General features: G+C 44.4%; 1 protein-coding gene across 1 annotated transcript in view; it reads right to left on the reverse strand.

The window, feature by feature from the left end:
• Nucleotides 1-15,692, reverse strand: part of Abca4 (ATP binding cassette subfamily A member 4) — a 157,365-nt gene that overhangs the window by 63,250 nt on the left and 78,423 nt on the right. Inside the window, exons 22-30 of the mRNA XM_071618614.1 lie at nt 15,207-15,344; nt 13,920-14,113; nt 12,292-12,376; nt 9,347-9,552; nt 8,945-8,993; nt 4,082-4,323; nt 3,375-3,499; nt 2,836-2,934; nt 1,745-1,931 (exon numbers count right to left, since the gene is read on the reverse strand). Of these exons, the coding sequence (XP_071474715.1) occupies nt 1,745-1,931; nt 2,836-2,934; nt 3,375-3,499; nt 4,082-4,323; nt 8,945-8,993; nt 9,347-9,552; nt 12,292-12,376; nt 13,920-14,113; nt 15,207-15,344 (1,325 nt within the window). The remainder of the gene's footprint in view (nt 1-1,744; nt 1,932-2,835; nt 2,935-3,374; nt 3,500-4,081; nt 4,324-8,944; nt 8,994-9,346; nt 9,553-12,291; nt 12,377-13,919; nt 14,114-15,206; nt 15,345-15,692) is intronic.

Raw genomic sequence — 15,692 nt, forward strand, 5'->3', positions numbered from 1 at the left:
CACACAATAAATTTGTGACATGAATGAAAGAATTGGAATAGTGCCTTATAATTTACAAATGACTTTGAAAATACATCTAGGACTATAAGCTAGTTAGTTAATTTAAAATTTTTGGAGAATTCAAAAATGCACAAGTTTGGCCTCCAGGTGGCAATAATACTTCATATTCAGGTATGCATAGTATAGAGTTTATTGTGCTAACCAACTTGGTAGGCTGGTCACGAGCCTTGGGCAACAGCATTCATTCTATCCAGGGTGTGACCTAGGGTGAGCAGGTGTGGGGGTTGGGGGGCATTAAACCACCATCATTATGCACCATTCTTTCATTTTTTTCTTCACTTTCATCTCCCCCTTGCCGTTCCCATTTGACTTTCCCTCCTTGGTTCACTTTCTTCACTTTCCACTCTCTGATGGAGAACTAGCACCTACTGGATGCTTGCTGAGTGCCAGGCACCATGTTAAGTGCTCTACATACATGATCTCACTTAACCCTGACACTGTTATGAAAGAAGAATTCTTAATTTATAGACAGAGAAACCAAGGTTCAGAAGGTGGGCTAATATGCACTGGGTTGCAGAATGCTTAGGTGGTTGGCCTAGGATTGGAACCCATATCTGTCTGACTATAGTCCTGGCTCTTGCCACTTTACTGGCTGCTTCTCTGCTGTCGATGGTATCCAGGGGAAATGCTAAGCTTCCCTGGTGGAATCCAGGTTGGAACAATTGCTGATGCATGGGATGATTTATGATAATTATTGTTTTCTAAAAAGTATGTCAAATAAAACACTCCTACTTTATCTCCATGTACACTAGAAGTTAGGGAAGAGCATTCCCACCTCAGGACCCTTCCTTCTCTAACATTCTTTCACTGCTGCTGCTGGGTCCTGAGGTGGGAGTGCTCTATCCTTTCTCATTGGGAATGAACCATCCAGAACAAAGCCTCTAGCCCCAGTCTCCCTGGCTGCTGGGTTCTTCCCAGTGACATGTAAATGAAGATGTTATGTGGCAGCTTCTGAAGTTTTATTTGCACATTTTGCCCTCTTTTTCTTTATCCCTTCTTCTATTCTGCTATCTGGAAAGTAGAGTGCCATTTTGCCCAGGATTATGGTGGCCTACTTGGCATAGATGAGCAGCAGAACATCATGCGCCACCCACATGAATGTGCACATGGGACAGGCAAGAGTTGTGCCTTGTTTCACCCACTGTTAGTTTGGGGTTTTCATCACTTGAGCTGAACCTAATTCTAAGTAATTCTTTATGCACATTATTTCATTCAATCTTCATAATAATACTGCAAAATAAGTACAGTTTTCCTGCATTTCTAGGTGAGAAAAATGAAGGTTCTGAGAGGCCATGTAATGAATCCAGGCCTCCCTCACCCTCATGCCTGTGCTCTTCCCACTGTACCACACTGCCTCTTTGAGGATTGTTCATTTTTGATAAATCACGAGAGGGGCTGTCCAAGGTCATTCTCTGCGAGACAGCTAGGAGGCCATACTGGACTGAATAGGAGGTGTTTGGTAGGAAATGAAGCTTTGGGTTAGTGACTTCCTCTGGGTGGCATAGTGATAAGTTCATCTGGGAAAGACCTCTGAAGGACACAGGGATGCAGGCTTAGCCCCCTGATCTAGCCTTGCTCACTTAACAGTTTGAAATGTTATTTGGATAGAAGCTCAGGAGGTAATAAGCAACCCCCATCCCTGGGACTGCAGGCAGATGGGACCCTGGCTTCCCGTGCTGGGTACCTGTGGGGGTGGGAGCCCCCCGGCACCCTCGGGGCACTCAGGTAGCATGGTGAGCTTCTCTCTGGTGCTGCACTGGCAGGAGGGTGAGGGGTTGGCTGGTGTCCATTTTTGCTTCTGGAACAGGTGGGTGATGTTCGGGGACACTGAGGGAGTCTTCCAGGGGGTTGAATTGCCACACGGGTACTCCCTCATGGAAAGCAAGAAGATATTCCACAATCAGTTTCAACGGTTGATTTAAAAATCCCTAGAAAGGAGAAATAGTGCCCAACCCTCTCCTTTTCAGCCTTTCAACTCCTCTGAGCCATGCATTTTCTCTAGCTATTGAGAGATGGAACAAATTAAAGAGGAATTTTCCTTATTGAAGCTTTGAAAAAGACTAAATAAGAGAAGAAATTAAAATTACATTGAACCAGCTGGGCACGGTGGCACACGTCTGTAATCCCAGAGGCTAGGGAGGCTGAGATAGGAGGATTGGGAGTTCAAAGCCAGCCTCAGCAACGGCGAGATACTAAGTAACTCTGTGAGACCTTGTCTCTAAATAAAATACAAAGTGGGGCTGGGGATGTGGCTCAGAGGTTGAATGTCCCTAAGTTCAATCCCCAGTCCCCTCCTCCCACACCCCCCCCCCACACACAAATTACATTTGAACCTTTAGGATTTCTGGTGAATTTCAACTCACCCCTACAACTCCCTTCTCTATACTTAAAACAATAATTGAGAGCTGGCCATAGAAGTCATTAATGCCAGTTAGGGTTCAGTTATACAACAGCATATGCTCCATCTCCCTCCTGCCCCTGCTCAGGAGGCCTTTCAAATAAATTAAGGGGACTCATATATCAACTCAATATGGAATTTTTATATTGAGAAATACAGAGCTTTCCAATGTTGCAGGAGCTACCTGGGAGGTAGTGACTGCCCTTGCACACAAGTGCTAAAGAAGAGGCTGGGTAAGCACTGGTCTAAAACAGGGAAGTGGTCCACAAAATACGGAGCAGGGCGGAGGGTGTCCCTCCCATCCCTGCCAACCCAGACCCTACTGCCAGGCTCCCAGGGGAGATATGGTGTCAGGACAAGGGGGCAAAGGAACTCACAGAAGCCACTCTTCCTTCAGGCAGCGGTTGCCAAAACCTGGCTTGTTCAGGAGGACGTCTGCCAGTATCTCAAGGTGCTTGTTGCCAGGCTCATCCATGCTAGACAGAGTGAGAGAGGCTTACCTGGTGGTCACGTGACTGTGACAGAGTGGACAAAAGCAGCCCACATCCAATTCAAAGCATTTAGGGAATGGCTACTACATGCCAGGCATGTTCATAAAGCTCTGAATGCTGCCTAGGGATGGTTGTAGGTCTCCTGGGAATGGGGTGGGCTGCATGAATAAACCTAGAAGACCATCTACACCTCAAAAAGATGGCTCCTCTGCTCACTTTCCCCACTTTGCATTCTCTTTTCTTACTCTCTGTTTCTAGGCAATGGCAGTACATTAACTTTTTTTCTGAGGGAAACCCAAGGACCCCTGCTGTATTGGTGGAGATCTTAGGGAAGTGAGGAAGTCAGAGCCCTTCCAGGCAGCATGTAGCCTAGGAGCTCCACACTATGGAGGATAATGGTGACCTCTGGGAACAAGTTTGTGTACCTGAAGAAGGTATACTGCTGCCCATATATCCAGGGGTGGAGGGTCAAGGCAGGGTATTCACCAAAAGGAGGTACAATGATGGAAAGCACCAGAGCCAAGAACACAAAAGTGGCTGGGAGCACCATCTGTGGGAGAATACACATGGACACACAGCTGTGGTATAGAGATATAAATACAGCCTCATGGTCAGATCCTGATGGAAGATGGGATTCTGGGGGAACAAACAGGGTGTACAAAGACAGGATATGTAAAAGAAAACAGAATGTTCTTGTGGCCATCAAAGAATCTGAATATAGGCAATGCTCAACCAGAGGCTAAAGGTCAACTCAAAGAGCAAATCACATGACTTCCCATTCTTTGAAGCAGAATTTCTTTTTCTGAATGAAAAATAGGAAAAGAAAAATGAGGAGAATGACCTGCACATATATAGTGTCACTGTAAAAAGGAGTGAAAACATGACTTTGCCTTTCTCTGTAATAAAGAAGAGCAATATTAGCATATTCACTGCTATTTCATTTTCTTTGATGAGGGAGGTTCAGTTCTCATAAAGAAGGCTTTTATGGCTCTGAATCAAAAGAAAGGTTTGGCAGGGAGAAAGTGAAGTAGGCAGGATGTAAAGAGGGTGCTGCGGGCTGTGTTTGTACCCACGGGCCTGTTGGGTCCTGGGCAGAGTGAAAGAGCACAGCCGAAGAAGCCCTTGGGAATACCTGGGCCAGGAAGTCCTTGCGGCTGCGAGTGGCGTGGTGGAACCGCTTGATCAGCAGCGCCTGCACGTGCTGGAGGACTAGTCGCAGACCAGTGTTGAGTACTGTGCCCCTGTCTTGTGGCTCCAGGGGAGGCTGCACTGGGGAGCAGGTGCTGGAGCTCTGGGCAGCCTGCTGGGTCTTCTCACTAGGAACCAAACAGGGATGTCGCATGCTGGCATGTTCCCTTTTCGTCTGAGTGCCATCTGTTTGGGAGATCAAATTATTAATTTGGAAAGCCAGACAAGATCTGGACCTCATGTGCCATTTTTCTTGCAACATTGATTTCCCCTTCATTCTAGATCAGCAACAAAATACCAGACCAGGCAGATTAAAAATCTCTTTAAAAATCCATTTACAGTGCAGATTCTGAACAGGTAAAATTACCTGAAATTGCTTGAAAATTCTCTTTTATCATTAAAGAGAAGAAAATATCTCTGAATGCACTGACATAGAGATCTAAAACAACTTAGTACAAAAAAAAATAAGGTGCAGAATGATCTGTGTAATAAGTTCATGTTTATGTTAGAAAGTTCATGACATCTTAAGTATATGCACACATAACTACTGTCTAAAAGAATGCACACCATGTCAACAGAGGTACCACTGATACCACTGGGTCAGATGGGGGTGCGTGAGGAGGAGAATTTCAGCCTTTTGGGTATTTAAATTTTTAAACAACAAAATACATTCACTTATTACTTAAGGGAATATATTTTAAGTGTACTTAAAAATTAAATTAAATTACAGTCAACTTTAGGGAATAGACCGAGAAGGGGAATAGCTGGGTCAAATGGTGGCTCCATTCCCAGCTTTCCAAGAAATCTCCATACTGCTTTCCAAATTGGCTGCACCAATTTGCAGTCCCACCAGCAATGTACAAGTGTACCCTTTTCCCCACATCCTCGCCAGCACTTGTTGTTGTTTGACTTCATAATGGCTGCCAATCTAACTGGAGTGAGATGGTATCTTAGGGTGGTTTTGATTTGCATTTCTCTGACTGCTAGAGATGGTGAGCATTTTTTCATGTACTTGTTGATTGATTGTATGTCCTCCTCTGAGAAGTGTCTGTTCAGGTCCTTGGCCCATTTGTTGATTGGGTTGTTTGTTCTCTTATTGTCTAATTTTTTGAGTTCTTTGTATACTCTGGATATTAGGGCTCTATCTGAAGTGTGAGGAGTAAAGATTTGTTCCCAGGATGTAGGCTCTCTATTTACCTCTCTTATTGTTTCTTTTGCTGAGAAAAAACTTTTTAGTTTGAGTAAGTCCCATTTGTTGATTCTAGTTATTAACTTTTGTGCTATGGGTGTCCTATTGAGGAATTTGGAGCCCGACCCCACAGTATGTAGATCGTAGCCAACTTTTTCTTCTATCAGACGGCATGTCTCTGATTTGATATCAAACTCCTTGATCCATTTTGAATTAACTTTTGTGCATGGCGAGAGCATGCTACAGGGACACTGCTACATCGATGTTCATAGCAGCACAATTCACAATAGCAAGACTGTGGAACCAACCTAGATGCCCTTCAATAGATGAATGGATAAAAAAATGTGGCATTTATACACAATGGAGTATTACTCTGCATTAAAAAATGACAAAATCATAGAATTTACAGGGAAATGGATGGCATTAGAGCAGATTATGCTAAGTGAAGCTAGCCAATCCCTAAAAAACAAATGCCAAATGTCTTCTTTGATATAAGGAGAGTAACTAAGAACAGAGTAGGGTCGAAGAGCATGAGAAGAAGATTAACATTAAACAGGGATGAGAGGTGGGAGGGAAAGGGAGAGAGAAGGGAAATTGCATGGAAATGGAAGGAGACCCTCAGAGTTATACAAAAGTACATGCAAGAGGAAGTGAGGGGAAAGGGAAAAATAATACAAGGGGGACAAATGAATGTCAGTAGAGGGGGCAGAGAGAGAAGAGGGGAGGGGAGGGGAGGGGAGGGGGGATAGTAGAGGATAGGAAAGGCAGCAGAACACAACAGACACTAGTATGGCAATATGTAAATCAATGGATGTGTAACTGATGTGATTCTGCAATCTGTATATGGGGTAAAAATGGGAGCTCATAACCCACTTGAATCAAAGTGTGAAATATGATATATCAAGAACTATGTAATGTTTTGAACAGCCAACAATAAAAAATTAAAAAAAAAATTACAGTCAACTTCGTTCTTTCTGAATTTTTAGAGGGCACTGAGAAGTAGAGAAACCAGTGAAGTAGGAGTTAGCAGATCTGGGGGTGATCCTGATTCTTACAAGATGCATACATTTGGGGAAGTGACTCAATCTGTGTGAATCTATTTTCTCATTTGTGAAATGAAAATGAGAACATGTCATAAAATTGCTTTGAAGATTAAATGAGATAACACATGTAACTGTGCTTTATAAACCATGCAAGTTGCTATTTACTTTATAGTTCATAGTGACTAATTGCTATTTGTTTGCAAAACATCTGTTGTGGACATGGAGAGTCTATAGGACCACTGTTTGGTCCCCAGCTACTTTCTTAACAGCCTCAAGTTCTCCAGGACAAGGGCAATTGTAGATAGTTGGATCAGCCCAGTCATCCATTTGCCTAACATTCATGGGGGACCTATGAAGTACCAGGCCTGGGATGTGACAGCCCTAGTGACAAGAAGCCCCAGCCCTTACACGTAGAGAGGTGGGGGAAGTTCTGTAGGTTCACTGACCTCCAGGCATCAGAGTCTCAGTTCTGCATCCTCCTCTTCCTGACCTGGGCTCCCCAGATTTGATCTCTGCAGGGGTGGGATCCCTGTTGCTTCTCCCCTTTGCTGCCTGACTCATCTCAGTCCTCTGATGGCCCCAACCAGACTGGAGCCTACTATCCCCCATGCCCGCCCCCCTGCCCCCCACCAGAGCTGAAGGGCTCTGGACTTGTTCAGCTGGTTTCTGTTGCTCTCCAGTAGTCTCTGGCTCTGAACTACTCTTTCAGAAATGGCACTGACCTTTTGGTGTTTTGGGTTACTTCAGACTTTGGGGACAAGATCAGAAAATGTCATTTTCTAAAACTGAGCTAATCTAAAACAAATGTACTTTGCCATCTGAAAAGTGTGTGTGTAAGGGGGCAGCTAGTGAGAATAGAGAACTGAGGATTCTAGCTTTGAGAGTAAGACCCAGAAGCCTGTGTGTTTCTAGGAAGGTCACCCAACCTCTGTGAGCTCAGCTTCCCTGCCCTACCTGCCTCAGGAGATTGTGATAATAATCAAATAACACAGTGGATATTAGGTGCTTGTCAAGTATAAAGAGTGACTTGAGTCTGAGGTAAGAGGTGACTTGTAGATGCTGACATGAGAGTGTCGCTATCTTGATTAGAGATCACATGTGGTGCTAAGACTTGACATGCATTATCTCATTTAATTCTCTCTACTACTCTAAAGGATAGGTGCTAGTATTATCCTCATTTTGCAGATGGGGAAACTTAGGTACAAAGAGGCTAAGAACTTACCCAAAACTACTCAGTTAGCAAATTATGGAGCTCAGGTTTGATGTTTGGCCTGCTTCACTCTTAACCTCTACCCTTGACTGTCTCTTTGAAATATCCTAGTCTCTACTGACCAAACAGTTTTCAAATAGAATAATTATTAAAGAGGAGTATTCTGTGTAGATAAATGGCCCTAACTTCTCAACTCTGCATGACTTTTAACAAAAATTAGCATATTTGCATTCTGATCTTGGTTAATGTAAGTCTTTGTTTTGGGATAAATTGTATCAATTTCTGTATCCACAAGGCTCAAAGAAAACCTGGTGAACTGCTATTCTCCTCCCCATAGGACAGCCCCTCCCCACACACTGTGTCATGATGACCATCTCTTTGGGCCATGATATATGGCCTGGTACGTGTGGTCATAGTTCTAGGCAAAACTAGGATAAACACTTGGGATCACTTAGAAGTAAGTTGAAAACCATATTATCATACAAACTGGTACCAGAACTCCTACAGGGAAAAAACTCTGCATGGGAAAACACCATGATGTGCCACACTGGGTAGGAGAAGATAAGCAGTAGCACAGGTAGTCTCAGGAGCCCAAGGCAGCAAAGGAGAATTGCTGCCCATCTTTGCCTGTGAACAGGAGAGGGGGCCTAGCAAGAGAGCTCTAAAAGCCCAGGTGGATGCTTCTTGTTCTATCACAGGTGGTTTGTGTTGGGGCAGATGAGTCACCTCCCCTGCACTTCCATCTCTCCATCTTTCTCTACAGTAGAGCCTACTCCACCCACAATGCCTCTTGTGATCTCTGGGTTTGGTTAAAAATCATGAAAGGATTCCAGCCTTACACATGTGGAAGGGTATCCCAGAATTCACAGGAATTCTGGTCCCCACATATTCAAAGTCCATATGTCACCAACTGAGGGTTTGCAGTGATTTTGTCTTTATCTCTCAGGAACCAGAGGAATCTAGCTGGCATCTGGGTTGTATTAACAGTCACCATTATCTCAAAGGACTTTGCTAGCTGTCACTCATGCAACAAGAATGGATCAGAGACCTGGTGGATGAGAGATGAGAATGGCCACATGGCAGAACAAGAGGCTGAGGATGTAGAATAAGTCTGGAGAGAAAGTAACAATCTGACCTCCATGAGAACCCCGATTCATCTGGAATGTTCCTACCCAGGCCTAATTCAGTCTCTCATTCCTTTGTTATCTCAAGGCACCAAGAATACAAAATGCCTGTTATTTGGGGGTCAAACACTATAGAGGAGAATTTGTGTGTGTGGCTGTTTTGTGACTTTTCCTTTAGACTTTCAAGACAGAGTCTGGGTGTGGGGAAGAGAGTGGCAAGCCACATACCCCAATACCATACCAGCAAACAGAGGTCCTGAATCAGAATCTTCTGTGACCTTCAGAAAAATCTGTCAAGAAATAAAAGAGAATTTGGTAGGCATTCCTACTCTCAGAAAAATCTAACCAGGGTCCATTTTGTCAGGTATTGCTTCATAATGGGGAAAAAAATGCAATATGGTCTTGATTCAAGAACATAATCTATAAATGCAAAAATGCAAGCATACAGTGAGCACAACTACGTAAAATATGTATGCATGAGGACAGAAGCAGGAGGAAGTAAGCCAAAAATGAGGATAATTGCCATGCTTGGGTGGGGAATTATGCCTTTTTACTTCTATAAAACTTCACTATAGTGTTAGCCTTTCACAGACAACTGCCTCTTCTGGTACCTGACAGAAGCCAGCTGGAATATCTGTGTTACCTCTTCCAGGGGAGTGTCAGAAATGCCGAAACTGCTGAGCCCCAGGTCGGCCAGCGTCTCCTCCAGCTCCCTGAAAAGGCTGGCGTATGCTCTCTGCTTGAAATTCTTATTTGGAAGTAGGAAGATGAGTTCCTGACCAATGCATTCCACCAGCTTTGCCTCTGGAACATGGTGGCAAACCACATCCATCAGCTCGTTCACATCCCCTAGCACAAGAAAAAAGATTGAGGTCAACTCTATTCTCCAGAATCCAGAAGACTGTGAGACTGTGAGGTATTCCATTTTCTTCCACCTCCCATTTGAGAAAGGGGCATTTGGTGACTCAGTAGTGACTCTTTCAGAGGACTGACACTCATCAAGTCTGTTTTGAGCTAGTTGGCCTGCAGTGACTTCTGAGAGGAGAAAGGAGCTGGAAGTGAGCCTGTTCCCCACTGACTAGCCATACAGCCTCTGGGAGGTCATGCAATGTCCCTGTGCCAGTTTCCTCCTTTGTTCTATCAAATGTTCTGTCACCTCAAGCTGTGCTATATTGGAGAGGTCCTATCCTAATTTTATCATCTGTGAAAAGGGAGAAATAACAGTATCCACTTTGTTGTGAGGATTACATGAGATAATACACATAAAGTACTTGGAGTGGCATCCCCACCACCACTCCACCAGGTGACTGTTAGCTGCTATAGCGATCAGGACATCATCTCAGGGAAGAAAGCTCTTTGCTCATTCCATTTCACTGAAAATGTAAGAGTTAAGTCAGAGTTGCTTCCATTTTCCTGGTAGGACACAAGCTAGCTTACCCAAGCTTACCAAGCTTACCCAAGATGCATGCCTAGAACAGGTGACCAAAATGAGTGAGAAGCCCCCTTCCTAAATTACACACCCGTGCCTGACCTAACTCCTTGGAGGGCTGCATCATTTCCCTTGGGACTGCACATGCCTCTTCAAACAAAACAAAACTTAACACCCAGCTCTCAGGAATTTCAGGAAGCTGAGAAGCCACGGAGAGAGGCTGGGGTGGAGTGGGATGTGCAATGTGTAGCAGGGACTGTGGGCAAATGTCATTGAGAATTTACTTGATGCCCTTGTACAGTTGGAATTGATTTTTTTTTGCACAAGCATATGTTACTTTAAAATTAAAAACTAAATTTAAGTAACTTCAAAGCATGCACCTGAAGAGACAGTTCCCCAGCACATTGATAGGCAGGTCAAAGGAAAAGGGATTTTGGCAACTCAGAACGTGACTCTTTAGAAAGCAGTTCTCTTAGAGATTCAGGGTCACCAGGGGATTCTTTTCTTTCTTTGTTTTAAAGAGACCTTTTTGGAGGACTTTCATGGCTTTCAATCAAAACGTTTCTGCCTAGCTGGATTGAAAGTTTTATTTTATGTCAAATTTGCAAATCGGACTTGGTCATCTTTGGTTCTCGGGTCATTTCAGACAGAGGCTGGGTAGTTCTTTACATAAGGAAGCTGCTCTGCCCTAGTGGCTCTGTGGGGTCATGCTCAGTGTTCTCTTAGGAAGGAAATGGAACCTGAAGTCACTGGATTCCCAGGAACCATGTGCCAGCCTTTCAGAGGGAGCCCTACCAGCCAGCAGTGCTCTCAGCTCTGGCTGCGAGGTCCATGAGGGGGTATGTGGGTGGCAGGGGAGCCATCCAAGGAGCTACCTTGGGATTAAAAGTATCTCCCCTCCCTTATTTCGGGCACAACTTCTTACAGCACTTCCTACAATTCAAAGAATCCCTATTCTAGTCAAAGAAAGCCTTTACTGGGAAATAAAATAACAATTAAATACATCATCCTAGCCAGACAGGCCCTAGTTTCCAACTTGGATTTTTGGTGGTCCACAGTAACTAAAAATATTAGTATTAATTAAAATAAAATCAAATTCTTGACCAGCATTCTGAGGAGGAAGCTTCAGAAAGCTGGGATACCCTCAGCAAGGCAGGCAAGGCATGAGGAACAGTGACGTCACCCTAAACAGATGTTTTCTGTTCATCCCAGGCTCTGTCAGTGCAGAGTGTGGGGAGTAAATATTAGCAGTGGAACTCTGGGTATTTCCCCTCAAGTTATAAACATAGTATATAAGAATTGTCTGGCTTTCTTGTCTCATCAGATTTCACTTAGTAAATTCTGTAGGTTTAGAAAAAAATTATGCTAAATAGGAAACTTCATTAACCTGGGATAGTACATTAAATTTAATTTTGCTTCTACTTAGGATTTTAGGGTATGTGATATTCCATTTGCAGAGACTTCCCAAGGAAGGCATGGGAGGTGAGCATCAGTGAAGAATGGAAACAGTGTCCCAAGTTCTCTGGATCCTAGAGCTCAGATCCTAGGAGGTGAGGGATTGTGTATACAGTGATGGCCTCCACTGAATCTCTGGGGGTGAGGGAGAGTCCCTGAGAGCTTCAATGCACCCTCATTAAGGGGAGAATCTCTGGAAAATTGGGAAGCTAAGGGGAGAGTTAGAGTATAACAGGAGTGTGGGGCATCATGGAGACCGTCCATACAGGCCATCTCTTAGTGAAAGTTCACTGTAAGAGCTGTGCATCATTGTGGTTCCACCAGAGGGCGCTAGGTGCACCTTTACAAGAGGATCTCTCCAGACAGGAAGGAATATTCCCTGGAGCCTGGGTAGGAGGACCTCAGGAATGGAGGCTGCATATGGGAAAGGGCATAGAGTGAACATACGGAATTCCTCATTAAAGGGAGAGAGTGGTGCATGATTTTTAAATGCCATGGAGAATGGAGGAAAGAGGAGAAAGAAGCTAAAAAATAAAAAGATGAGCAATTGCATGACCTTGCCCCCACGCCCCCTTCCCAGCCCTCCAGAAGTACAAATGTTCTCTTTGCTCCCATTCTAGTACAACATGACAGGACACCCCCAGCAACACCAGGTGATGATCACTAGACTAAAATGGAAATACATAGCCTTCCCCAGCCCTTACCATCCAAGACTTGCTCTGGAGTTATCTCATCAATGTGGGTTGGACACTTGACAGAGAAATCCTTAGATGCACAGCTGCAGGTGCCCTACAATGGATGGACAGGAATGACTGACAAGGTACACATCACTTCAACAATAGCATCTCTCTGATGCCAAGAGCTGTCACCACCTGCTTGGTTTGTTTCTCACCACCAATTATGTTTTTTCCTGCACTGTTTAACCTACTAATTCACTGGAGCATTTTGAGGGTGTAGCCACTATATTTTACCTTGGAGAGTGTGTGAGTCAGGGAGAAGCAGAACCTCAAAGGATCTCTTTGGCTTATCATTAATCAAGTGACAGCTGTAGGTTCTGCTCACATTCTGTTCCTCCCTCCCCATGGACATGCACTGGTCTGTGGAAATCTACCCAAGACAGGAAGCCCACAGCAGCCAGACACTTTAACCACTGGCATAAATAATCCTACAATATAATGCTTGTGACAATTTGAATGTGAGCAATGTTTGTTCTCAAGAGCACATTCATGATAAATTATCTCATATATCTCCACTACATCCCTAAGAAGCAGAAGCAGAGATCATTAGTTGCATTTTCCACGTGGGAAAAATAACAGCAAAGAAGTAATTTGCCCATGATACAGTCTGTACACTTCCCAGCCCATTTCTGGATCAAGGTCTCCTAACATGCTAAGTGGTCTCTGCAGGTTATGCATTTTTTTCCCCTTCACAAATCTATTTATTTATTTATGGTACCAGGGATTGAAACCAGTAGTGCTCAAGCACTGAGTCACATCCCCAGTCCTTTTTTATGTTTTCATTTTTAGATAGAGTCACGCTAAGTTGCTCAGGGTCTCATCAAATTCCTGAGGCTAGCTTTGAATTTGCAATCCTCCTGCCTCAGCCTTCTGGGCTACTGGGATTACAGGCATGTGCCACCATGCCCAGATTGCTTCATCAATTTTAGGTTACAGTTCCCAATGAGAGTTTCCTTAGCTTTCATTTATTACTGGAATTCAGGTTTAATTAGGAAATGTGAATTTTGGGGATTAAAAAAGGAAGTTTCAGGGCTGGGGTAGTGGCTAAGGGTAGAGCACTTGCCTTGCAAGTATGAGGCACTGGGTTTGATCTTCAGCACCACATAAAAATAAATAAATAAAATAAAGGTATTGTGTTCATATACAACTAAAAAAAATTTTTTTTAAAAAAGGAAGCTTTAAACATCTACTATTTTTGGGAGGTGTGGGGCAGTCCCAGGGATTGAACCACAAGCCTTATACGTATTTGTCAAGTACTGTATCACTGAGCTACATCCCCAGCTCATAACTCTTCAAGCAGTTCAACTTTGCAGGATAAGATGCTTCCAGGTTGCATCTAACCACCTATCCACAGGTTGGGATATTGGTGCGAAATCATTTTAGTTTTTTAAAACTAGTTGTTTCATTTTGGGAGACACACCTCTGTAGGAGGGGGTTCAGGACGTAATTATCAAAATCTCCTGCAAATGGTCTCAGAAACAAAGAAGCTGGTTCTGACAGCTAGGGCTCCAGTGGGTAGAAATGTCTGGAGTGGCCGCCCCCTGCCCTGTGTTCCCTCTCACCCAGGATGGGCTCCTTCCCAGGAAGACATGTACCTCACAGCCACTTCTTTGACTCTGGATGTTTTTCATCTTGCGAACCAAGGTCAAGTAGAAGCCCTTGCCAAAGCAGTTCTTCAGGAAGAGTGGCGTGCCCGAGCAGTAGAGTCTTCCCTGGGAGATGATGGCAATACGGTCGCCAAGGAGGTCTGCCTCGTCCATGTGGTGAGTGGACATGATGATGGTTCTGCCTGCAGGGGGGTCAGGGCAGGGGAATCATTGGACAGTCCTTGGCCAGGGTGAAAATTGGGAGATAACAAATAAAAACAGGTACTAATTCCTCCAGGACATTAGAAATAATAATGATATCAACTGCACACCATAAAGCATTGTCACATACATATTTCTTCATCAGGCACAGGGCTTAATTCAAATAAATCACCATGCATGGGACACATTCATTACTGTCAGTCAGCATCTAAGTTCCATGTGTACATTCTCTGGATCATTAAGCATTGCACTGATAATCTTTGTAAAGAACACACACAAACACACTTTTCTTAATTGGAGATGATGTCATTAAAATAAAATAATAATGAGAATTTTAGGATGGCTTGTGGAAATACAACGCAAACAGAGGGTAGATCTTGAGTTCACACAGGGTTGAAACACACTGTCTCCCATCCCCAACTCGCCATGTACAGAGGATCAAACCCAGGGCGCTTAATCCCTGAGCCACATCCCCAGATGATTTTTTGTATTTCATTGAGACAGGGTCTCCCCAAGTTCCTTAGGGCTTCACTAAGTTGTTGAGGCTGGCTTTGAACTCATGGTCCTCCTGCCTCAACCTCCTGAGTCACTGGGATTATAGGTGTGTGCCACTGTGCCCAGCCACACTGTCATCTTAATGGGCACTCTGAGCCCTGCCTGCTGTCTCTTCTGAATTTGAGCCCTTTGGAAGGTGCCAGGACAGGGATGAACAGGTCCCATTCTGAGACATGTCCCTCTGCAGCACCCACCAGCACACTGCCCTGGCACCTGGTTCCCAGTGGTCACCTGACAGCTAGGGAGCTTATTTTTGTTTGTACAAGTCTCCTTCACTAGATGGGAATTTCATTTAGAGCTGCACCCAATGTTCCAGACAGAAGGACTAGAGGTTGAGATAGGTTTCTAGAATATTTGGGGAAGTAGGCTGCTACCAGTGACTCCATTTTTATTTATTAAAAATCTCAGGATTTTTAATAGGCTGTTAGTATACTCAGCTGCAAAACACCAGGGATGAGAGAGCAGGACCCACAGGGAAAGCCCCAGTGAGAGCACCAGGCACTGAGCAGTGGCTGTTACCCGAGCGATACTTCAGGAGCAGGTCCCAGATGGAGCGTCTGGAGTAGGGGTCCACCCCAGAGGTGGGCTCATCCAGGATGACCACCTTGGCATCTCCCACAAAAGCAAGTGCAACGGACAGCTTCCTCTGCATGCCACCTGGAGGCCCAGGAGGATGGGGGGTTACAGGGAGGATAAAGAGAAAAAAAAAGAAGAGAAAAAGCCCAGGAAGAGAAAAGGCCAGGGTTGATGCCAGCATATGGGGGCACCTTAAATCTGGCAGGGGTTTGATGCTGTCTCCTGAGAGGTCTAGAGAGAGTTCAGAACTCTACTGGAGTTGAGGGGAAGCCTTGTAAATGCAAAAAAGACCCTTACTGCTAAGAACCTGATCATTGGAAGACTTCTCTTCTCACACTTTAGTTCAAACATATAAACATCAGAACAAATAAAGTCCAGGCTGACTGCAAGACAGAATTCCATGTGGCAAATGATCCAAGGGCAGCTGCT

The sequence above is a fragment of the Marmota flaviventris genome, chromosome 10 (assembly GCF_047511675.1).
Source record: "Marmota flaviventris isolate mMarFla1 chromosome 10, mMarFla1.hap1, whole genome shotgun sequence".
Classification (NCBI taxonomy): Eukaryota; Metazoa; Chordata; class Mammalia; order Rodentia; family Sciuridae; genus Marmota; species Marmota flaviventris.